Genomic DNA, 25,504 nt, shown 5'->3' on the forward strand with positions numbered 1-25,504 from the left:
GTAGAAAAAGACAAATTCTTCCCTGCAGATCTTCTATTGCTTTCATCCAGCTACGATGACACAATCTGTTATGTTGAAACAATAAATCTTGATGGCGAAACACAGATTCCAAGCTTCGAAACAAAGATTACATCTATGGCTTCCCTACAACTCCATCGGCCGCCACCCACAAACAAGCCATCGATTGCATCTTTTCTGCTTTCGTTTCGTTCTTCACCTTCGTCGAGCCAACCAAGCGCCGAAGTGCTTCCCGCTTTTCTGATTTTAGTTGCGTTCCTCTTCATTCTCAATCAACTGCCTTTGTTACAAACTCTTCGATTTTAACACAGAGGAAAATGATGAACTAGAAAGAAATTGACCCAATTTTTGGATATGTGACACTCAAACCGGTTATAACAAGTCAATATGATTAAAAAGACTAGCAGCCCATGGGTTTGTTTCCATATAAAACCACTTAAAAAGTTAAGTGACTAAAAAAGTTAACCCTAAAAAGTTTATAGGGCATATATGTCACTTTCCCCTTTAGAATAAATACAATGGCAAATATCAACTAAGTCCTATATAAATCAATTCCAACAGTAAATTCCACGATCTAATATAACAAAAAAAAGGCAAATTTCAGGAAAAATGGTAATATACATTACGCCTTTTACCAATATAGGCAATGCAGTTGTTATTCTTTACCCATAATAGCAACAGAATTTCAACATTCATATATAATAGAAATTTATAATCTGATAGTTGTAAAATGTAATTTACTTTCTACCATGGTAGCAACCTATTTACATTTTTTTACATGCAATAGCAATTTTCCCAAAAAAGAATCCCCCACACAATGTTATTCAAAGAATCAAAGTAATTCAAATATCTAACTATTATGAGTAAAGAAATGTAAATACATTGCTATAATGTTTGCAGTTTACATTATTATCTTTTCACTTCAAGAACCCATTTTGTCATCAGTGTTATCTTCATTTTCACCATCTTCAGAATCATCAGGGTCAACATGGTCAAAGAAACCATCTAAATACCATTGACATTTTTCAATAAATCCACCTCTTGGAGAATTTGCACGACATTTTTGGTCAGCTATCATTTCAGGAGATAATCCCCATTGTTGCATTTCTTCTTCTGAATGATGAACAGCTAAACTGTATTCACCTCCATCTCCTAATTGCATTACTCTGAACTCACAGTTGTTGAAATTATTTAAGTATTCGAATTGTTCAACTGTCCATTTGAACCATTTCATTAGAAAAACACGAGCAGCAAGTCCATGTGAAACTATTATGATGTTTAAATCATCTGCAGGATCATGCTGAAACCTACTGTCGATGTCTCTCCATAAAGATTCAAGAAAGCCTGAAAATTTTTACACAATTTTATTGAAATAATCTATCAAAGGAATCGGAGTGAAGCTTCTCCCATTTTCATGACTTAAAACTCTTGACATATGGATCACAATAAGTAATCTTCTTAGTTGAAATTGGATTACAGAGTACAACAATGGAGGTGTTCTTCGTAAAGCCATTAAATTAAAGAAACAAAAAGGTAAGCAGCGTTAAAAGAGAAGAGGAGACTCACTTGAAACACGATCGAAGACATCAGCAGCAGATTCGCCCTCAGGAAATCGATAGAAGAATCTACCAAATCGTTCTCTAGTCTCCTTTATAATCTTCATCCTCTCAGTAATCTGAAAATTCCCAAAATCCTGTTCCCTAATTCTACATTCTTCTCGAACCCCAATTACTCTCTTTCTAGGGAACGATTTCCCAATCTCTCGAAGAGTTGACCTAGTTCGCTCATAAGGTGATACATAAAAGCAAACCTTCCAGTTACGGAGCTTCCCGGAGTCGGAGATCACATCCCGGATCTGGGTTCCGGCGAGATTGGCTTGTGCTATACCATCTGGTGTTAGAGGGATCTTGTAATCGGGGGTGGTGGTATAGGCTGCACCGTCGAGATTTCCTGCGCTCTCGCCATGTCGAACCAAGATTATTCTCTTGGGGAGAAATTTTTGCTGCTCAGTTTCGCCGGAATTGATCATTTTCTGAGATGTAAATTATGGTTGGATTGATCTGAATCTATGAATCGAGGTATTTACATGTAGACAAATGGAGATAACTATGAACTTTTTTGAGTGATTCGCGTGAATTTGTCAAATGGTGGGCTGGGTATGGGAAGTGGGAACAGCTGCCATTAATGGAATCTGTTGAAGGAGGTAAGAAACGTTGTTCTTTGACCCTGGGAAATCTGTAAAGGTGGATGCCAGCAGTTAAGGAATCTGTTGATGGAATGAAAATATGAAATGATTTCTCACACGCATAAGAGTGTTTGTTTTATGTTTTCTTTCACGGAAAAGATTGTTTGCTTTATGCTATAGGATGGAAAGTTTCTTTCATGTTGATTAATCTACTTTTGTAATTAAGTTATAACTCAACTTTTAATTTTTTATATTAGGGAAATTGATTAATCTACTTTTGTAATTATTTATTTATTTATTTTTAAGAAATCACAACCCATAAATAAATTTGAAAAAAAATGATCCTCTGATTCGGAATGGAAACATTCCCAACCTATATTTTTCACCACAACCGTGTATATTATCCTTTAATTACAACGATCATTTTCATCATTTTCTTACGTAATTCATAAGAAATTAAGAACCTTTTTTTTTTTTTTTTTTTTTTTTTATTTCATCCCACCTTACCTCATCTTAACACTAAAAATATAATATAACAAACTCATTTATTCACCTTTTTATATACCATATTTACCGTTTTTATCCTATATCACCATCACCTTCAACCTCAACCCATGAAGAATTAATTAATTTTTGTTCTTCATTTTTACTTTAAAGTATTTTGTACCAAAAAAACCCTTTTATCAATGAAATTATGGACATTGTTTCACGTCTTTTTGGTCGTTTGATTAGTTCATGACATTTTCCGCTTGATGTCATTTATTTCCTATTTTCATTGTTGTTTGTGATTTTGTCAAAACATTAAATTGGATTGCATCAGTCACATTTTCTCAACAACAATTATACGTACATATAAAAGAATCCTACTCATCCTACTCACATTTTCTCAACAACAATTATACATACATTTAAAAGAATCCTACCCATCTCAACATATTGACGTCATATCATTTTTGTTTAAAATCTTCGATCCACAACCACCTAAAATTCTCCAAACCCTTTGAACATAATCTATCTATGTGAACTATATATCTCAATATTAATCAATTAATGTAATAAATAACATCAAACATTATAATTAAAAAAAATCGGATGGTTTTTTATTAGATGAAAATGAATAGTAACGGGGTTTCAAATGGATATAATACAAGTAAAAATGTCTCACTTTTAATAAATAATAGATAATAGATCTGTTCAAAGTCAATTTGATTTTAAGAAAGAAAGAAACAAAAATGGTTTTATGTGTCAAAATCTTATAAAGGTTTGACACCATTTTTTAAAGAGTAAATTACACGAATGGTCCCTATAGTTTAGGGTAATTTACGCATTTGGTTCCTAACTTATTTTTTAACTTGGAAGGTTTCTTTTGTTTGTTTTTGTTACGCACTTGACCCCGTCTTACCTAAAAAGATTATTTTTATCTTGATTTTTTAATTTATTTTAATAAACACTATCCCAACCCCACCTTACCCATTCATCTTACCTTACCTACCCTACAATTTTTCCTTATTTAAATAATAATCTTTTTAAATAAGACAAGAACTAAGTGCGTAACAAAAACAAACAGTAAGAACCTTTCGAGTTAAAAAAATAAGTTAGGGACCAAACACGTAAAATATCCCAAACCATAAGGACCATTCCTGTAATTTACTCTACGTTATGTTGGTAACAAATATTTAACTTGGACCCCGACCTGTCATGCCCTATTTTTGTGCTCCGGTTTCTTGTTTGGAGTAAAAACGGCCATATAACATCAAAATTATTGTAAAAAAACATGTGAATATAACAATCTCAACTTAAAACAAATCTAACAATCTTATATCTCCATAAACATGAAGAAATCTTTCAAAATTTGTTGTAAAGAGTACAACATACATACATCACAAAGAAGTCTGATTATACACCCTGTTTATTACCATGATACGACAACATGTAAAGAGCAAATATTACAAATTCCATCTCAAAGAAAGGTGGAGCAACGTGAGATTGGACATGTCCCACCCAATAATCGGTTAGTTTTATAATCTTTACACTCAAAACAACTCATTCTAAGATGAAGGACATGTGCATGCATGTGTGGATGTATGTGGTATGCATATTATACATCAATTCACAATAGAAGGGTTCATGGATGCTTGAATTTCTTCTAGTGTCCGACCCTTGGTCTCTGGTACTAATTTTGCAACAAACAAAACAGTCACACAGCATATGCTTGAAAACATGAAAAATGTTCCTGTGGTAGAAATAAAAAAATGAAAACCCATCAACTCCATAAGCAAGTTTTCTTGTGTGTGTGTGAGAGAGAGAACCTTCGGTGCTAAACTTCATGAGGAAGTTAAAAGCATATGAAACAACCCAGGAACCAAACCAGTTAACTACTGTCACAAGGCTTCCAGCTGAACCCTTGATATTTATAGGAAATATCTGAAAAAAAAAATAAAAATAAATTATAGGGTAATTAATGTACAAAATATTGGAGATAAATCTCATACATAATTAGATTATTTGTTTATTTTAATTAGTTTACAATATTCCTAACCCTAATCGCCCCTCCTCTCCTCTTTGAAATCGACGATGGGCTCCTCTGAAAATACCTTCTCTCTCAATACCCTCATTCACATGCTGACCATCAAGCTAAATTCTTCTAATTATCTCCTCTGGAAGAATCAGATTACACCTCTTCTTCTTCATCAAAAATGGATGAGTCATGTCGATGGTTCCTCTACCATCCCGCCATCCACCACCATCGTTGACGGAAAAGCAGTTCCCAACCCAGCCCATGATGCTTGGGTGGACCTCGATCAAAAGGTTCTTTTGATCCTTCAATCGTCCCTCTCTGAAGAATCCATGGCGGAAGTTCTCGGTCTTTCCACCCCCCGTGAAGTGTGGACTACTTTGGAATCTGCCTATAGCCACGATTCCCAGGAACGATCCCAAAATCTTAAAGATTCTTTACGTCAACTTAAGAAGGGTAATCTCTTTGTCTCTGATTATGCTAAGCAATTTAAGACTATTTGTGATCAGTTACAGGCCATTGGAAAACCAGTTTCTAACGATGATAAAAATCACTAGTTCTTGTGTGGTTTGGGACCGACCTTCGAGACCTTTTCCACTGCCTATCGTGCTCTCCCTACGCGTCCTCTATTTCGTGATTTGGTCGCTCATGCTGAAGGCCATGAGCTCTTTCTCTCCTCCTTGCATGAATCGACACCTCCCCCTGCTGCTTTTACTGCAAATACCTCTCGTGGAAGGGGTCGATCCGGTCAATCAAACAACCGTGGAAACTCTTCAAATCGAGGTAGAGGGCGGTCTGGTCGACGACCTCCTCACTGCCAGCTATGTCACACGGATGGTCATTATGCGAATGCCTGTCCAGATCTCAGCACCTATGCTCACCGGTCATCTCATTCTGCCGCCAACCTCGCTCAAGCCTTTCATGCAGATTGCACCATTAATGAATCTTCTGCGGATTGGTACGTAGATTCAGGTGCGACTGCCCACATGGCTCCTTCTTCGGTTAATCTTGACTCATCTGCTCCTTATCATGGCAAAGACAAGGTTGTTTTTGGAAACAGTAATATGCTTCCCATCTCTCATACTGGTACCTTATCGATTGCTCCACACTTAATATTGCGAGATGTTCTTGTCGTTCCCCATATAAAAAAGCAACTTTTATCTGTCAGCAAATTAACTAATGATTACCCGGTTGACTTTCTATTGTCTCGGTCCTCTTTTGCTATTCAAGACAATGTCACAAAAAAGATCTTGGCAACCAGCAAGCATAAGGATGGTCTATATGTGCTTCACTCCGCATCTCAAGCTTTGGTGGCATCCGTGGTCTCTTCTAATAAAGCGTCTTTTGAATTATGGCATAAAAGACTTGGCCATGTTGCTTATGATATTGTTTTACTTCTTAACAACCATGGATATTTGAATGTTACTTCTACTTTACCAAGTTCTAGTATTTGCTCTTCTTGTGCACTTTCCAAGCAACATCATTTACCCTTTAAGTTGAATGAGAAACGCTCTTTACATGTTCTTGATTTAGTTCACTGTGATTTATGGGGACCCGCTCCGGTTACTTCTGTTGATGGTTATAGATATTATGCCTTGTTTGTTGATGATCACTCTCGATTTTCTTGGTTTTATCCGCTTAAAAAGAAATCCGACTTTTATGAGGTTTTAGTCACATTCTTAACATTTGTTCAAACCCAATTCTCTTGCACGATGAAAACCTTTCAAAGTGATGGTGGTACAAAATTTCTTAATAATCGGGTTGCTAAATTATTTGCTGACAATGGCACTCACCATGAAATGTCATGTCCTTACATTCCTCAACAAAATGGTCGTGTCGAACGCAAGCATCGCCATCTCACTGAAACCGGACTCGCCATGTTATTTGGTGCTAATGCCCCTGCAGATCGTTGGTTAGAAGCTTTCACCTCTGCAACCTATGTCATCAATCGTTTGCCAACCAAGTTACTACTAAACAAATCCCCTTTAGAGATTCTCTACAAAGTCATCCCTGACTACAACAATTTTAAGGCCTTTGGTTGTCGGGTTTTTCCTTACTTACGACCCTATGTGGAACATAAATTAGCACCACGCAGCATTGCATGCATCTTTCTCGGCTATTGCACATAGTACAAAGGATACAAGTGTTTCAATCCCATTACTACTAAAATTTTTGTTACTCGGCATGCCAAGTTTGACGAAACCTTCTTCCCATTCGCTGGTGGTCCATCCTCTACAAACGAGCTCACTTTATTTTTAAGTTCTTATTCGGATGACATACCTGCTACTGTGCTCGATAAACCAGAAGCACCCGTGTCCTCGCCATCATTAGCCTCAAGTTCTTCTACAGCCCCATGTATTCCGTGCCTGCTTGATGATCCTATCACTGCTGCTGCTGCACCCCTGCCACCGTCCTCACCACAACCGTCTCCTGTTTCTGCGTCTCCGCTTCCACCGCAGCCCTCTCCACCGCAGGCATCACCACCAGCTCCTCATTCACCACCTGGGCATTCGATGATCACTCGCGGGAAAGCTGGCACTATTAAACCCCGCCATATTTTTGATCTTCTCGCAATTGCTCCGACACGTTTACAAGTTGCCTTATTTGCTGCTAAAGAACCTAAGGGTTTTAAATCAGCATCCAAACATGATCATTGGTGTCGTGCCATGAATGAAGAAATTCAAGCTCTATGGGATAATCATACCTGGACTCTCGTACCACGGCCATCAAATGTCAATATTGTTGGATCTAAGTGGGTCTTTCGCACTAAATATCATGCTGATGGTTCTGTTGATCGGCATAAAACTCGTCTAGTAGCACAAGAGTTCACCCAAATTCCGAGGTTTGATTTTTCCCACACATTTAGTCCAGTTGTTAAGGCCACAACTGTTCGAATTGTTTTATCCTTGGCTGTCACAAATCGATGGAATCTTCATCAACTTGATGTTAAAAATGCCTTTTTAAATGGTAATTTACGTGAAACAGTATATATGGAGTTATTTTCTTGGCCTTGAGGTCACCTATACCTCGAATGGTTTGTTTCTCAATCAAAGTAAATATGCTCATGACATCTTAAGTCATGCAGGTCTTCTTGATTCCAAACCTGTTGGTACTCCTCTTGCCACTAATGATGTCTTTACTACCACTGGCACACCCTTTCACGACACTACCTTCTATCGATCCGTTGTTGGAGCATTACAATATTTGACGATTACAAGGCCTGATCTTTCTTATGCTGTTAATCAAGCAAGTCAGTTCCTTCATGCTCCTACTGTTGACCATTTTACCCTTGTTAAAAGGATTTTACGCTATGTCAAAGGCACTATAACTCATGGTCTTCATTTTTCAGTTCCTACAAAGTCAATGCTCATTGGTTATTCGGATGCCGATTGGGCTCGTTGTATTGAAACTCGACGCTCCACTTATGGCTATTCCATCTTCTTTGGTGGTAATCTTGTTTCTTGGAGTGCCAAGAAACAACCAACTGTTTCCAGGTCAAGTTGTGAATCTGAGTATCGTGCTATGGCAAATAGTGCAGCAGAATTGGTTTGGATTACACATCTATTATGTGATCTGAATGCCTTGCCATCATCTCGCCCTACCTTGCTTTGTGACAACTTAAGTGCTATTTTCTTGAGTCAAAATCCCGTTGCACATAAGCGGGCAAAACATATAGACATTGATCATCATTTTATTAGGGAACTTGTTTTATCTGGCAAATTGCATACACAATTTGTTCCTACCAAGCTTCAAGTGGCTGACATCTTTACCAAACCTTTACCAAGACCGCTGTTTGAAAAGTTCCGTGATTAGCTTCGAGTTCGCCCACCACCTGTGCGCTTGAGGGGGGGGGGGGGGGTATTGGAGATAAATCTCATACATAATTAGATTATTTGTTTATTTTAATTAGTTTACAATATTCCATGTATATCTCCTATATTCTTGTTGTATTTTGTATAAGTACACATTATTGATTAATATCACGTAAGGTGAACAATTATCACTTTCTCACACAAAAAAAAGGTTCAACAGTTTTATGACAACGTTAAATATATAAGAAGCTAAATCAATAAAATGATGAAAATATGAGTATTATTTTTTGTGTTTTACCAGAGATTATACAAAGGACTACAAGAATTATCATTTACTTTTTTTTTTTTTTTTTTTAATATTAATCTGGATAAAATGTATTAAGTCGAATGAAAGGCATACCTCAGACATAATTACCCATGGAATCCCTCCCATGCCTAATGAAAAAGATCCTGTAAACACCTGTTTGAAATTAACTGGATCTTATAATTAATTAATACATTCAGTTGTTTTCATGATTAATTAAACAAGAAAGTTGATCAGTTCAAAATTCATTACCAATACACCAACAAGTGCCAAGATAGGGCTTACTCCCTTATTCTCTTGAAGATCCTGAAACCACAAATTAGAAAATTCTAAGTTTTTTCATTTCATTGATTTGTTTATTATAACATCGTACATTTTCTTCCTATTATACATTTAAGAGTAAATTACACGAATGGTCCCTATGGTTTAGGGAAATTTGCATGTTTGGTCCCTAAATTAATTTTATAACTCGGAAGATCCCTACTATTTGTTTTTGTTACACGCTTAATCCTTGTCTTACCTAAAAAGACTATTTTGCCCTTGAGTTTTTAATTTATTTAAATAAACACACCCCATCTCCTTACCTTACCTACCCCACCATTTTTTTCTATTTAAATAATAGTCTTTTTAGGTAAGACAATGATCAAACGTGTAACAAAAACAAATAATAGGAACCTTCCGAGTTAAAAAAATAAGTTAGGAATCAAACACGCAAATTACCCCAAACCATAGGGACCATTCGTGTAATTTACTCCACATTTAAAAATCTACCGAATTATAGCAATGTTATTCAAATACAAACAAATTTTCATGGTTATAAGTGGGTAAATTTTTGGATTTTTAATGTCCTAAAAAGTTAAAAATGAAGCGGAAATTTTATTTAATTTTAATATAAATAAATGAACCTGTAGCAAAAATGATATCCCAGTTAGGAAACAACCTAAGCATGTTCCAGCTGCTGAGACCTTGAGAAAAAAGCAAATTATATGTTTAGGTTATCAACATATACTTTAAATTATTCTATTTAGTAAAAAAAAAAAACACTTAAAGCAAACCCTAGATTTAACTTAAAAGCGGCTTTTTTCATAATAGGGATGCTTAATGCTTTCTCAAAAATGAGGATGAAGAGGGTATTTACGTCATTTGTAAAAATGGCTAACAAATGATTTGTGAAAAGAGGATAAAAAGTTTGTACCATTAGTAGAGGCCTTCTACCTGAAACATCCATTAAAAGTACACCTAATAAAGTAAATGGAACCTGAAGAAAACAATTATATAATTATAAAAAACTGCAAATAATTAAAGAGAGGAACTAGTGGGAGTATGAATAACCTGAACAATAACCATTGCTATTGAACCAATGCTACTTGAAAAACCTGTAAAAATAGTAAAATGTTAATAACCTGTTATTCAATGGTCAGTTATTTCTAAATGAACTTAAGAACAGAAATTATATTTTAAAAAAAAAAAATCTTTCTTTTACCAGCAGAAATAAAGATAGAATTTGCATAAAATGCAATAGCATTCACCCCTCCAAATTGTTGTAATACCATAAGTCCAACTCCAATCTAAAATACAATTATCACAAAATGAATTAAAGCCTATGAAAAATAAATGATATTTATTTATAAATGGAAAGACTTACAATGAGAGATTTGGCATATTCTGGTTGAAACAAATCAAAGACTCCACTTTCTGATATCTGATCAAGTGTTTCTGTGTAATCCTGTATTATAAACAGAAAGAAAATTATATTCCCATTGATTTTTTTTAAACAAAAAAAAGAAAAAGTTGTTTACTCTGATTTCAGCAGCTTCTTCAGAGATATCTGCATTCTCTCCCCTAAGTTGTTGTAAAGCATACTCACATTCTTTCCATAAACCAATTTTTGCCTGTAAAAAGCAATTCATAAAACATTTTTCCTTAAATATCTTTTATTATGCCATGCAACATGCCAAAAGCTTTTAAACATTAAAGAAGCATGCTTCAGTTTAATGTACACTGAAATCATATCAATATTCAATAGCAACTCTTGAGAAATTATATAGTTTTATCAGTCAGCTTGATATCAGATAACAACTTTATATGCATAACTCTGAAAAACAAAGTATAGGTTAAATGCAAGAAATAGCAACTACTTTCATTTCTTGCTTTTACAACATTATACTTTGAAAATCTACAAACATTAACAATATGTAACCAACTCACAAGCCATCTAGGAGATTCAGGAATGAATAAAAGGCCTAGAATCTGTAGTATACATGGAATGATTCCTGTAAGAACATAAACAACTATTGGATATAATCAAAAGATTTATTAAAGATTTGGAGAAATCATTGAAATTTATTTACCAATTAAAGTTAGTGAACGCCAATGAATGAAAGTTCCAATAAGCCACATTACAGATACTCCAATGCATATCATCAGCTATAAATGGTGATATCAATGAAGTTAGGCATTCATTTACAGCTTTTTATTAAAGGATGAATCTGGAGTAGTGAAAATATTTACAGCTTTTTATTTTATTACCTGATTAACAGTGGTAAATGCTCCACGAAGGTTTTGAGGTGTTATTTCTGCTATGTAAACTGGTACCTGTTTGTTATTCAAATTTGAGACCTTTTTTAATGTTACACAGAAGAATATAGAAGAAGAAAACATTTCAGAAATTGGTGTAAAAGAATGAAGATGATATTGCAAATTTGCAATTACCACATAAGAGAGAACCCCAATTCCATATCCTATCAACAGTCTTCCAACATCCAGCAACCAAGAAACCTGTTTTAAGAGTAATTACAAAAGTGATAAGATGAATGAGTACACAACAATGCAACATATATAAAAAAAATAAAAATAAAAGAGAGAGAGAGAGAGAAGGAAAGGAATTGCCTTGGAATATAAAATTGCTAACCACCCTAACAAACAAAACATTTCAGAAAGCCCCATGGTCTGCATATCGGATCAAATCAAAGGGAAAAGGAAACTTTTTAAGATATATTGATAAACAAATGAAAAAGCTTAAAATCACAAATTTACCCTTCTCCTTCCAAGTTGATCAGCTATTTTCCCACTCATAACTGCACCTACCATAGCTCCGATTGTCAATATTGAACCAAAAACTGAATACTGCAATTAACCATGAAAACAAGATTGAGAAACTTGAGCACAATCAAAAATATATGAAAGACCTTACAATCATGAGTTTTGAAATGATTATTTCAACAATTAAGATTCGGTATATTAATATATTGATAATTGATTAAAGAAGTTTCACTTAAACATGCTGAGATTACCTCTTCCAAGGACATGCTAAGGTCATCCATAATTCCAGTCTGAGCTGGAGATGAAAAGCCAACCTGAGTATATATACACCAAACACATATAGAATTCTAGATTAGGGTTTATAAGAGAAGTCGACATGTTTTACCCAAATTTGATTGAAGGCTCAAAATTTCTTTCAGCATATTCGTATGTTAAACAATTAATATATGGTGCTCAATAGTAAATGCTGAAATTAAAGGAAGATTATCCTAACATTCGTGCATCATATTTGACAACGATAGCTGTAGAACAGTTGACTTTTCATCTTCTCTAATAACATGAATCATCCTACCCAAATTAATCAATTCCAGTATTGAATTGAACTTAAGCTGCGTATCTTATTTCCATTGAACTACAAATATCTATATTTTATGATATCATATCGATCATAGAGGAACTTACAGCAGAACCGAAAACGTAAGATCCAGAAACAGCTACTACAGTGCTGAATACAACCACGGCTGTCGCCGGAGAAGATGAGGTGTTACTCCTCCGTTGCTGCCTATCTTCAGTAGCGATGAGCAATAAACTCTCCGAAGTACTCGGATCATCTCCGTCGCTTCTGCTTCCCATATCACTGTATGTGTGTGTGTGAGAGAGAAGGGGGGGGGGGCCTTGCATGTGAATGGCGGGGCTGTCTTCATCACCGGGAAAATACAAAAACTATGTTTAAATATTTAAGTACTTACGCCCCAAACTAAGGAATATTTTCATGTTTGGTCCCTTTATTTTAAAGGTTTTTGATTTTGGACAACTATAACCAGGCATCATGAACTGTCAGGGAAGTTTTAAAGCAATGTCATGCTATGCCACTTTTATTTTATATATATATATATATATATATATATATATATATATATATATATATATATATATATATATATATATATATATATATTTTTACAATATAAATCTAAAGTTCTTAAATATTTAGATATTTTATATTTATTTTTTTAATTAACTCATATAATACATGTATATTATACCTAGTATATATAAAAGTAAAATATCTTATATGATTAACCCTTAGTCATTGATCTCACATGGCTTCTACTAGAGATGAATTTCTAAATATAGCCTACTATTCAAGAACAATTAATTAATGCAAATCTTCCTAAACTAATATCACTTGTAATTTTCTCATAATTTATGTTTTCTTTTCAAATGCTCTATAAAAATAACACTTGTCATTTTCTTATCATTTTTTATTTTTTAAAAAGTATTAATGTTGATAATAAGTTAGGCAATTATTTATTTCATCCATGATTTTAGGAGAAATTTAAATTCGTCTTGAATAAGTTTCAGTTATGATTACCGATAATTAATTGTTTTCCTACAATATTATGCTTAATTAATAATTTATTGAAAATAACTGATTAATAATTACGAGCTTTTGCTATAAAAATTTAACTATTTCTATAACCGGGATTTCCACCAGCTATAAGCTAGTATTTTATTATTCATATCACATTGTATCTTTAATCTTTTTACAACTAGTTCCCAATCTTTTGAAACTTCCCAAAATAAGGCCCAAAAAAATACACTTTACACGACAATAAATACTTTCTAGGTCCAAAAAATGGATTCTATAATTTTTGAATCAAATATTGTACAAAATCATTATATTCTAATCTTTCATATCATGTCATGTAATCAATTCACAATAGAAGGGTTCATGGATGCTTGAATTTCTTCTAGTGTCCGACCCTTGGTCTCTGGTACTAATTTTGCAACAAACAAAACAGTCACACAGCATATGCTTGAAAACATGAAAAATGTTCCTGAGTGAAATAAAAAAAATGAAAATCCATCAACTCCATAAGCAAGTTTTCTTGTGTGTGTGTGTGTGAGAGAGAGAGAGAGAGAGAGAGAGAGAGAGAGAGAGGACCTTCAGTGCTGTATTCCATGAAGAAGTTGAAAGAATATGAAACAACCCAAGAACCAAACCAGTTAACTAGTGTCACAAGGCTTCCAGCTGAGCTCTTAATATTCATAGGAAAGATCTGAAAGCAAAAATATCTAGTTATTAAAAACAACACCAATTACCATTTTAAATAAATTTTTTTTTGTCATGTCAATCTCAAATATTATATATATGTAAATAAGCTGAATAAAAGCAATACCTCAGACATAATGACCCATGGAATCCCTCCCATGCCCAATGAATAGGTTCCTTTAAAAACCTGCTTACAATTCATCTCATAATTTAAATTCATAAATATAAAAGTTGGAAACTGAATTATAAAGCCACATAAAATTGAACTTTGATTACCAATACTCCAACAAGTGCTAAAATAGGGCTTAACCCTTTATTCTCTTGAAGGTGGTCCTGCAAGGGCAAATTAGACTTTATTTCGTGATTTTTAGGCAAGAAAATAAAATGAATGTTGAGATTACATCTATATTAAATAAAAAACCTGTAGGAAAAATGATGTCCCTAGAAACAAACAACCCAAGCAAGTTCCAGCAGCAGAAACCTTAAAAAAAAAAAAAAAACAATTTAATTCTAATTGTCTAATGTTAGTCGAAAACAAGGTACTTCTGACTACTTGTTTATTATAGCATCCTACTTCAATTTATTTCTTTTCAACTTATTTCTTATTACAAAAAATCTACCTAATTATAACATTCTACTTCAGTTTATTTCTCATTACCACATTGGAGTTCAAAAAACCTATCCAATTATAGCACAGCATGAATTTACTTGTATTTTATATATATATATATATATATATATATATATATATATATATATATATATATATATATATTGTAAACATACATACCATCAGTAGTGGTCGTCTACCTGAAACATCCATCAAAAGTACACCTAAAATGGTAAATGGAATCTGCAAGACACATTTCATTAATGATTATAAAAAGAGTAAATTACACAAATCCTCCCTGGGGTTTCGGGTAATCTGCACATTTAGTCCCTAGCTCTCTTTTTTTTTTTTTTTAACTCGGATCGTCGTTGGAGTATTATTTTATCATGGTTTTTGTCCCTGACAGACCTGAAATTACTATATTGCCCTTACCATTTTTTTAATTTTCTTATTTATAGGAGTAAGAGGGTGTTTAGGGGAAAGGGGGTGGGCTCATGTTATTTTTTAATATTAAAAAAAATAAAAGAAATCAATAAGGGTAAATTAGTCTTTTTTTTTTTCATTGATTATGGACTGATACAAAAATAAAATCAAACAATAAGGACTATCAGAGTTATACAACAAAAAGTTAGGGACTAAGCACACAGATTACCCCAAACCACAAGGACCATTTATGTAATTTACTCTTGTAAAAAAGATTGCCAAAATTAAAGATGTGAACTACTTGCGAGTACGAATAACCTGAACAAGAACCAGTGCTATTGATCCAATAGTACTTGAAAAACCTGTAAAATAACAAAATTGTTTCATCAACAATATTTTTTTTATCCAAAATCATATATCCCCATTTAAAAAAAAAAAAAAAAGCTTAACCCAAGAGCATGATCCTTACCAGCAGAAATAAAGATAGAATTTGCATAAAATGCAATAGCATTCACCCCTCCAAATTGTTGTAATACCATAAGTCCAACTCCAATCTAAAATACAAGTATCACAAAATGAATTAAAGCCTATGAAAAATAAATGATATTTATTTATAAATGGAAAGACTTACAATGAGAGATTTGGCATATTCCGGTTGAAACAAATCAAAGACTCCACTTTCTGATATCTGATCAAGTGTTTCTGTGTAATCCTGTATTATAAACAGAAAGAAAATTATATTCCCATTGATTTTTTTTTTTTTTAAAAAAAAAAGTTGTTTACTCTGATTTCAGCAGCTTCTTCAGAGATTTCTGCATTCTCTCCCCTAAGTTTTTGTAGAGCATTCTCACATTCTTTCCATAAACCGATTTTTGCCTACAAAAAGCTAGTTATAATCTTCTCTCATATGGGAAAAAAATGGTGGAAAAAGGTTTTAGACTTTTAGTAATTTGCTATTAAGTTAAATGAAAGAAATAGAAAAATAATTTGATTGGTTTGTAATTTGTTAATTACTAACATTTTAATTTTTAAATAAAACTCACCAGCCATCTAGGAGATTCAGGGATGAAGAACAGGCCTACAACTTGTAGTACACATGGAATAGCTCCTAAATGGATATAACATAACAACTATTTTTCTGATTAAAATGTCTTGAAGATTTATAAAAACACCATTGAAGTTTATAAAAGAAATTTACCGATAAGAGCTAGCATACGCCAATGAATAAGAATTCCAAGAAGCCACATTACAGATATTCCAATAGATATCATCAGCTGTAATAAATCATAAATGGTGCTCAATGCATTCAGTATAATGTCTTAATAGGAAGAGATCTGAATAGAAAGAAATGAAACTATCTATTGCATTTAACCAATTTGTTATTACCTGATTAACATCTGTAAATGCTCCACGAAGATTTTTGGGTGTTATTTCTGCTATGTAAACTGGTACCTATAAGGTTATTTGAAGATGAAATCTTACAAATGTCAAAGAATAAGGAAATTAGTGTAACATACTGAAGAATATCCTGCAATTACCACATAGGAGATAACCCCAACTCCATATCCTATTGATAATCTTCCAGCATCAAGCAACCAAGAAGCCTGTTATCAATAACTAAAAGCAATCAGATGCATGAACAATAGAAGACTAAATAAGAAACATACTTTCATTTATTTGTCTATTATGAATGATCACATCAAGATCTATGAAAAAAAAAAAGATGAAAAAGGGGGAAGACTTGCCTCAGAATATAAAATTGCTAACCACCCGCACAAACAAAACACTTGAGATATTCCCATGGTCTGCATATCATATCATATCATATCATATCATATAAAATCAAATAGTAAGAGAAGTAAGAACCAAAGAACAAGAATACAAAACAAACCATTTTCCTTCCAAATTGATCGGCTATTTTCCCACTCATAACTGCACCAACCATGGCTCCAATTGTCAATATTGAACCAAAAACTGAGTACTGCAAATAACCATGAAAACAAGATGGAGAAGACAAAAGAAGTATCATCATAAGATTTCTGTAACCCTAAATTAGCATTGAGAAATGTGAATTTGAATCATAACATTTCCTATGAGAAGCTACACACAAGAGGAAAGCATAAGCATAAGAAACTTCACTTAAACATGTTATATGAGCATATTACATTTTTTTTTGTGACCAAAAATGACACTACCTGTTCCAAGGACATGCCAAGATCATCCATGATTCCCATCTGAGCTGGAGATGAAAAGCCAACCTGTGTATCAACCATAGATTAGTTTTCATAAGAAAAATTAACCTAATTTGTGCATTAGTAAGCTTAAAATAAGTTCCCTTTTTGGGAGTCCTGTATGAACTCAAAGTTTTCCTTTTCCTTTTTTGCAAATGTTCAATTCAAATTACCTTTACGTAATTATTCACTAATTCGGATGCCATTGATTTTGATCTAAAAAAACCTTCTATCGTTAGAAGATATTTTTAGATGTAATCATCAACGAATTTTACTTATGTGTCAGCCAAACAATGTATTTTTATATTGTTAATCAACATAATAATTGTTATGAATTCTGAAATTAACAAAAAAAGTAGCCGCAAAATTAAATATATGGACTTACTGTTGCGTATCCTATTCCATCTTATCTCACAAAATCGATAATCCTAATGAAATCGATTACTATACTGATGAACTCATACTGTTTACCTTATTTCATAGGCTGTATCTACAGAAATTCAAATAAATATAATATTGATTGCAGAAAAACTTACAGCAGAACCGTAAACGAAAGATCCACAGACAGCCACCAAAGTGCTGAACACAACCACCGCTGTCGCTGGAGAAGACGACTGATTGCTCCGACGTTTCCGACTGACGTCGGTGGTGGTAAGCAAAGAGCTATCCAGAGTACTCGGACCATCTTCTTCTTCGCTTCTACTATTCATGTCTGTTGATGGCGCGCTGACTGCCTCTCTTTCAGCCACCGGCGAAGAAAAACAGAAACTAAATCAGTAAATTTAAATAATAACCCTCAAACTATTGAAAGATTTCAAGTCTAGACCCTTATAGTGGAACGGTAAGCATTTGTACTGAAACTATATATTGACATATCGAGTCTGGTCGTTTTCATGATGGAAGATATTCTAAGAGCTTCCAACCGCCGTGCATTTTTGTGTTAAAAAAAGGGAAATCTGCGAAAAAGTTCCAATATTTTAGGTCAGTTTACGATTTAGTCCCAAATTAAATTTTGTTTACAAAAAAGGACAGATTACCGACTAAAACTTCGGATTAACCCTTCGTGGCCGGTTTCACAGATTTAGCCGGTATCTCGTCTTTTTTCGTTAATTAACAAAATTTTGGGGCTTTTTCATTAATTAATCAAAATTTTAGGGCTTTTTCATTATTTATTACCAATACACCAAAATATTTGGATTTTTCTAAAGATTACCTTTAAACTAATATATATTATATGATCTAGTTTAATATGTACTATTCCATGTCTTCTTTCTTATGCTATTCTAGGCTCACTGTGTGTTTTTATCGGTGTCGTCAAACCCAACAACAAAAATCTCACTTACAAGTCTTGTTAACTCCATCGATTTTCCAAAATTATTCATTCACAACTCTATGATCATCTTTCAATCTCCAAATAAAAAACGGAGAAAATCCTTGTTGATTACGTGGATGTCCCTATTACCTAACTATGACTTAAACCGTGGTTCCAACACTTGGATGTTCCTATTACCTAACCATGACTTGAACCCATACACTAATGGCGTTGTCCATAGTGTTGTTAACAATAGAAGACAAATCTCACATGTTAACCACTGATACATTGGCTCAAGTCTTACTTGGCCCTTGTTTCCTTACAACACTATAGAAGCCTCGACATAAGATAAATCCCACATGGTTCATCATTTATTGGTTTTTTTTTTGTCAAAAAGTAAAGCATTTTAGAAGCCCCAAATAGACTAAAACGTAATAATGACAATTATTGTAATATTACAATAATTGTTATTATTACGTTTTAGTTTATTTGGGGCTTCCAGAATGCATTAGTTTTTGGCAAGACACAAACCCTGAAAATTATAGTTTTCACACTCAGCTCCTACTCGTCGAGTTGGGGTCCTCCAACTCGTCGAGTAGACTCTAGAAATTACGCGACCATTAACACTCTCTACTCGGCGAGTTGGGGCCTCCAACTCGTCAAGTTGATCAGACAACAAGAATATAACTTAATTAAATATTATACCTGGGAGTCGGGATGTTACACCTATTGTAAGGAAACAAGGATCAAGTAAGACTTAAGCCAAGGTATCAGTGGTTAAACCATGTGGGATTTGTATTTTGTTGTTAACAAAACTATGGACAATGCCGTTAGTGTATGGGTTCAAAATAAGGTTCGAGTCATGGTTAGGTAATAGGAACATCCAAGTGTTGGAACCGTAGCTCGTAGGTATACCAAATTAATATTTTAATAGTTTATGATGGATAGCTTGTTGACATTTTTTTTACAATTAGAGTTAACATTCTTCATGGTTTTCAATACATCATATCGAGTTGATTTTTTTACATATGTTGAGTTTTTTAAGATTAATGGTTCATTCTTCATGGTTTTCAAGCCCTATTGTAAGGAAACAAGGATCATGTAAGACTTGAGCCAAGGTATCAGTGGTTAAACCATGTGGGATTCGTATTTTGTTGTGAACAACACTATGGACAATGCGACTAGTGTATGGGTTCGAAATAGGATTCAAGTCATGGTTAGGTAATAGGAACATCCAAGTGTTGGAACCACAGTTGAAGTCATGGTTAGGTAATATGGGCATCCACGTAATCAATAAGGATTTTCTCCGTTCTTTATTTGGAGATTGAAAGATGATCATAGAGTTGTGAATGGATAATTTTGGAAAATCGATGGAGTTAACGAGGCTTGTGAGTAATATTTTTGTTGTTGGGTTTGACGACACCGATAAAAACACACAGTGAGCCTAGAAGAGCATAAGAAAAAAGATATGGAATAGTACATATTAAATTAGATCATATAATATATATTAGTTTAAAGGTAATCTTCAGAAAAGTCCAAATATTTTGGTTTATTGGTAATAAATAATGAAAAAGCCCTAAAATTTTGATTAATTAATGAAAAAGCCCTAAATTTTTGATTAATTAACGAAAAAAGACGAGATACCGGCTAAATCTGTGAAACCGGCCACGAAGGGTTAATCCGAAGTTTTAGCCGGTAATCTGTCCTTTTTTGTAAACAAAATTTAATTTGGGACTAAATTGTAAAGTGACCTAAAATATTGGGATTTTTTTCGCATATTTCCCTTAAAAAACACCAATATCTAAGAACCAATTATTAATGAACCTAAAAAATATTTTAAATTTAATAAAGATAAAGTTAGATTAATTGATTAATAATTCCAGTGAACGCTCTTCGTTCTTAAGCTATCCAAGTCAATTAACTAGTAACGGGTAACTAGTATTTTTTTTTGTTAAATGTTACGTGAGATAGCTTCTAAATTTGAAACATTTTGTTTAAATTAAATATTAAAAGCTTGTAATGTCAAATGAAGTTTTTAAGCTTCTAAATATTCTGTGTCAAACACACTCTAGCCAGTTATATTTTAAACTTTGACTATAGCAACTTTAAAAATCAAAATATTTGTAACACCACAATCTTCAAATAATTTTAAATTCATCCATTGGGTTGTAATTATGTCATTTTTAGTCATTGGATTGGAAAGGAGTAGTCATGGCAAGCCCTAGTGGCAAAATGGTAAATTAGAGTAGCAGTTGTACACTGGACGTACATGTGAATACGCTAAGCGTGCTAGGGCACGCCTAGTACGTTGGGCGTACTAGTGTCTGGGTGAAACCCTAACTTTTAGGGTTTGTGGAGTATTTAAGCATCATTATGGCCTCCCCCCCCCCCCCCCCCCCCTTAATCTTTTCAACCTCCAATTATGGGATAGTTGTTGGCAAACCCTAACTCCTATAGTGGGAGCATCAGGAGGTATAAAGCTTCTACCTTTATGTTTAGATTGTTTAGATCTTGTTTTGGTAGCTTTTTAGTGTTCTTCTTGTCTCAAAAGTCCCATTGTTATGCAAGCTTTGTTTTAGACGTTTTGAGTTGTCCTTTTAGACCCTAGGAAGGGTTTTAAGTTATAAAATAGAGTCCCTTTGGCTGGTTTGGCTTCATTTTGCTAATAAGAGGTCTTAATGGGTTAAGACCATGTATTAAGCCCTTTTTGGACGTCTAAAGTGTTAAAGTTTGAGACTTTTATGATTTGGGAGTACTTTTGCATCATGGATCTAAAGTTTAAGCTTAAGTACTTAATCCATTAAGCACTTATAAGGATTTTAAGGCATGTGAGGGTACGCCCCGCGTACTAAGTCAACCACATCGATGGTGGTCAATGTGAGGCGAGGTACGCCTCGCGTACACGACTGTTTTGGACTCCTTTTGATTTGGGCTTTGGGTATTGATCCATTTGTTTGGCTTTGATACTTGAGACCTAATTGACTATCTGGATAAGTGTGTTTTAGCCTAATTAGAGGATCAGACATTGGATAAGGCCCAATAAGAAGTTGGGAAAAATTTGGAAAATTGGGCCAAGTGTGGGCCTTGAAGTAATTTGGGCCTTTTCGAATCAAGATTCATGTTTGGTTTGCATTGGGTTGTGTTGGTTTGTTTGGGATTTTATGGTTTGGGCTTTGGCTTGCTGGATCTTCTTGAATGAAGGCTATGAAAGGAATTATGCTCAATTTGGAAAGTTGGGCCATAATCGGACTTAAGGAGTTTATTTTTGATGATTAGGCCTTGGCTTTGGGCCATGCTTGAGGAAGGGTAAAAAGGTCTTTTACCCTAAAATGGAATCATAATATGAGTCAGTGGCTAGATGTTGATGGATTGACATCTTAGTAATTATTAGCGCGCGTGTGATAGTGGAACTGCAATCAGAGATTGTTCATGGAATCAGTTGCTGATGGAGTGTTGTCTTGATGCTAGCGGTTTGGGGATCTAGCAGCCAGTAGCCAAGTATCATCTGTGTATTCAGCATTGCGAGGTGAGTTTTCTTCACTGCACTTATGGGTCGAAGGCGCCAATACGAGACCTGTTAGATTGCTATTCTGGTTTATCTTATAATTGAGTGTTATGATATGTTAGATTGGTATCCTGGTAGGTAAGATGTTGCTATGCTGTTATGATCTGTTAGATCTGTATCCTAATAGATAGGATGATGCCATGCTTAGTGATTTGTAAGATCTACCTGTTTGTCTGTTGATTGGTTATGTGTTTAATTGTGTTATATATATATATATATATATATATATATATATATATATATATATATATATATATATATATATATATATATATATATATGTTGACATGTGTGTATGTGGTAGGGTTGAGGCGGTCATGTTGTGTGTTAAAGGCTAACAGACCCAGGGCAACCTGGATAGACTGAAGGCCTACGAGGCGGTCCAGTCAGTCCGAAGGCCCGACGAGCGGTCCGGATACCAACTGAAGGCTAACAATCATCGCTTAGCATTCTAAGTTTAAGTCTAGATATTTCCTAAAATTCCTAGTTCACTTAAACTAATGCTCTAATACCAACTGTGACATCCCTAATTTCACGGCCAAAAAAGACTGATTTGTTCATGCTTATTTAAATCAGAGTATTTCTTTTCAAAAGAATAATAGTGCGAAATTTGTTCTAAAAAATATGACAATATCATTATCAAAGCGTTTACAAGGAAATGTATTTTTATTTATATTAAAAAAAAGTTTAATCCAATCTCAAAGCTATTTAAACATAATATAGGTCAATACATATTGCAGGAAGGGAACCGGGCAACAATTTATTATGGTCAATAAAGCATAAACGTAATCTTACAGGCCTTACAACAATTTATTATTCTAATGACCTATTCTCCTTTAAATCTCTCGTCAGATTTAAACCCATCACACTTGTGCTCTTACGTTGCTACCTGTGATACAAAGAAACTGAATGGGTCATGCTTGCGAGCCTGGTGAGCACATAGAGTTTTCAATCCACAATAATAATATTTAAAATCTTTTTATATATAAACACACCACACCAAATAAATAACCCGATTACTCATTCCTGTTATTTTCACTCCTTGACCCTAAAATGATGATCACAAGGGACTTATCCTAAATGATCTTTATAGTAACGGGTAAACAATATCACTCCGGGATACCTGAGCGATATATGTCAATAAGACAACCATGGGGGGATAGAGTATACCGAATGAACACACCGTTGATTAATACCTACAAGCTGCGAGCATGCTAGTGTTCCCACCGAACTGTCTAGAATAGTCCATGGTCATCATCTATACTCTACTAGATGACAATTCATCAATGACGCGTCGGTACCTTAGTTGTCAACACCTCACCTTTATTATTTCACCTTTCATGACCCTTCACTACCCAATATGATTTAAGTACGATAAAATAAATAGATTAGTACTTTATAAAAATATAATTTAACAAAGTAAAGTCATATTGAGCATAAATATTGTAAACACAGATAATATCACATACAACATCTAAGCAATTAAAATACTTCATATCTATATGTAAATTGAAAGTAACTATGCACTCACCTGATATGATGGGTGTATGTGTCCTACTAACATAATGATTTCTCGATATCTAATTATTTGAATTGTATTATTCCACTGTTTCTATAAATTTTTGTTTGAACCGTGAACGCAAGATACTCCTATTTATACTAAAACTTAATCCATTATTCTTAAGACACGTATACTTCCCACAATTTGACACAACAATTCAAAATATAGATTTGCCCTTCTATGTCGTTTTAGGTGAGAAACATGTGCCCATCACTCCAACAATGGCACCAAAGATGAAATATAGAGTCCCTATATCCTTGTGGTTAGTGGAGAACAACCATACTTGCCATGTTTCAACCCGTACAAATTCATGGTGACTATTAAATTCATTAGTGGACAAACACAACTCTAATTAAAAGAGGCAATAGAAAAACAAAACATGTGTACTTGAAATTGTATGCTAACATATTTAAACAACACGTGTTATCTTTAATTAATAAAATACGTACGAACTTTCTTATATTTCTCACATGTATGTGAAGGGTTTTGAGCATTGCATCAATCTTATGGTGCACATGCAACCCTAATGCTTTGGATCTAGGTTTTCTCTAATTGTACATGCAATAATCATCCAAAGATATAACCCTAATCTAGCATGCACAAATCTGTCACACCCCAAAACCGAGAACGGCGGAATACGTTCCGGGGTGGAGGACGTCATGTACAGTATCATCACAATTGCATAATAGTAAAAGCAAGAAAACAACAACCATTTCATTTACATAGTGAGTTTAATTACAAGTGTGTTCTGTAAGTTTCAATAGACACCAAAAATATAACAAAAATAAGAGATGGATCTTGTATGCTCCATCTTCTCCAAAATGTTGCACCAGTACCTGTCTATCTTTGACCTGAGGATACATGTTATTTTGAAAACGAATATCAACATAAAGCTAGTGAGTTCATAAGAGTTTAGTGTCATTGTAGTATAAAAGTGGTTGCAAACTTGTAGTATAAAACTGAAATTTAGTATTTATGAGTAGTAGAAATCCCTGGAAAATCCTATATTATCCAGAAAGTGCATTTCTAAGTCAATCTTTCTAGTGTGTATAAGTAATGTTGTTGAAACCTTCAATTGTAAAAGTGTAGAATTAAATCTCATGTAAGTAATACGGCTGAACAAAAGTTAAGCTTGCTAACAGTAGTAGTGTTGTAACTTTAGTCAGTAATAGATCTTTAATTACTTCGGGATTTTAGTTCAGACTTTAAGTCTTAGTGTATTACTTTAAATGTAAGTATAAATTCTCATGTGACCAATTGTGAAGTAGTAGAGTACCGATGACCTTCTCGGTCATGCGTAGTGAAGTAATGTAGAAGTAATGTAGTGCCACCCCTGGCCTAGTCGGCTCTAACTGTAGCTAACAGTCGGGATGTAATAGTGTCTGTTCCGTATAGATCTATACATATAGTGTTGCTTCTCTTTCGGGAAGCCCTGGTCACATGGTGAAAGTATAGTAGAGTACCTTATAGAGAGATAGTGTGATATACTTAGTATTAGTGAATTCACTTATACTTTAGTATGATAGACTTTTAGTATAGTAAGTAGAGTGTTCTCTTATACTTGCATTAGCTTGCAATGTTAACGGTTTATGGTGTGTATAACAGTAGTAAAGATAACTGGTGGTAGCCTTAACTATACCTATTATAGTTA

General features: G+C 34.0%; 3 protein-coding genes across 11 annotated transcripts; all 3 read right to left on the reverse strand.

The window, feature by feature from the left end:
* Positions 1-738: 738 nt before the first annotated feature.
* LOC144998102 (phosphoglycerate mutase-like protein AT74H) lies at positions 739-2,304 on the reverse strand. Its single transcript, XM_078957921.1, has 2 exons — positions 1,585-2,304; positions 739-1,362 (listed from the first exon to the last, which is right to left on the reverse strand). The coding sequence occupies exons 1-2, from the start codon at positions 2,045-2,047 to the stop codon at positions 941-943; spliced, it is 885 nt and encodes a 294-aa protein (XP_078814047.1). The 5' UTR covers positions 2,048-2,304; the 3' UTR covers positions 739-940.
* Positions 2,305-4,083: 1,779 nt separating this feature from the next.
* Positions 4,084-12,783, reverse strand: LOC144998704 (sugar transporter ERD6-like 5). 8 transcript variants are annotated; one of them, XR_013660404.1, is made up of 20 exons: positions 12,558-12,783; positions 12,128-12,190; positions 11,871-11,960; positions 11,724-11,783; positions 11,547-11,612; positions 11,364-11,429; positions 11,186-11,261; positions 11,043-11,125; positions 10,634-10,726; positions 10,480-10,560; positions 10,318-10,402; positions 10,167-10,210; positions 10,030-10,092; positions 9,740-9,799; positions 9,087-9,140; positions 8,931-8,990; positions 7,745-8,550; positions 7,423-7,628; positions 6,999-7,337; positions 4,514-4,627 (listed from the first exon to the last, which is right to left on the reverse strand). XR_013660404.1 is itself a non-coding variant. In XM_078958440.1 (18 exons), the coding sequence occupies exons 1-18, from the start codon at positions 12,774-12,776 to the stop codon at positions 4,309-4,311; spliced, it is 1,506 nt and encodes a 501-aa protein (XP_078814566.1). In that variant the 5' UTR covers positions 12,777-12,781; the 3' UTR covers positions 4,084-4,308. The 8 variants fall into 8 exon arrangements, 6 of the variants coding, with proteins under 6 accessions (XP_078814566.1, XP_078814567.1, XP_078814564.1 ...); XR_013660402.1 differs by having other exon boundaries at positions 7,423-8,550; XM_078958440.1 differs by lacking the exons at positions 6,999-7,337; positions 7,423-7,628; positions 7,745-8,550 and adding an exon at positions 4,084-4,436 and having other exon boundaries at positions 4,513-4,627; positions 12,558-12,781.
* A 777-nt stretch (positions 12,784-13,560) lies between these two features.
* On the reverse strand, positions 13,561-18,236 carry LOC144998705 (sugar transporter ERD6-like 5). 2 transcript variants are annotated; one of them, XM_078958444.1, is made up of 18 exons: positions 17,952-18,236; positions 17,380-17,442; positions 17,076-17,165; positions 16,930-16,989; positions 16,723-16,788; positions 16,571-16,636; positions 16,383-16,458; positions 16,228-16,292; positions 15,968-16,060; positions 15,816-15,896; positions 15,654-15,738; positions 15,503-15,546; positions 14,942-15,004; positions 14,573-14,632; positions 14,428-14,484; positions 14,279-14,338; positions 14,044-14,158; positions 13,561-13,936 (listed from the first exon to the last, which is right to left on the reverse strand). In XM_078958444.1, exons 1-18 carry the CDS (start codon positions 18,123-18,125, stop codon positions 13,809-13,811), a joined length of 1,446 nt encoding a protein of 481 aa, XP_078814570.1. In that variant the 5' UTR covers positions 18,126-18,236; the 3' UTR covers positions 13,561-13,808. The 2 variants fall into 2 exon arrangements, 1 of the variants encoding a protein (XP_078814570.1); XR_013660405.1 differs by lacking the exons at positions 13,561-13,936; positions 14,044-14,158 and having other exon boundaries at positions 14,316-14,338; positions 14,942-14,961.
* Positions 18,237-25,504: the final 7,268 nt, after the last annotated feature.

This window comes from Lactuca saligna, chromosome 5 (genome assembly GCF_052625555.1).
Source record: "Lactuca saligna cultivar CGN05327 chromosome 5, ASM5262555v1, whole genome shotgun sequence".
Lineage (NCBI taxonomy): Eukaryota > Viridiplantae > Streptophyta > Magnoliopsida > Asterales > Asteraceae > Lactuca > Lactuca saligna.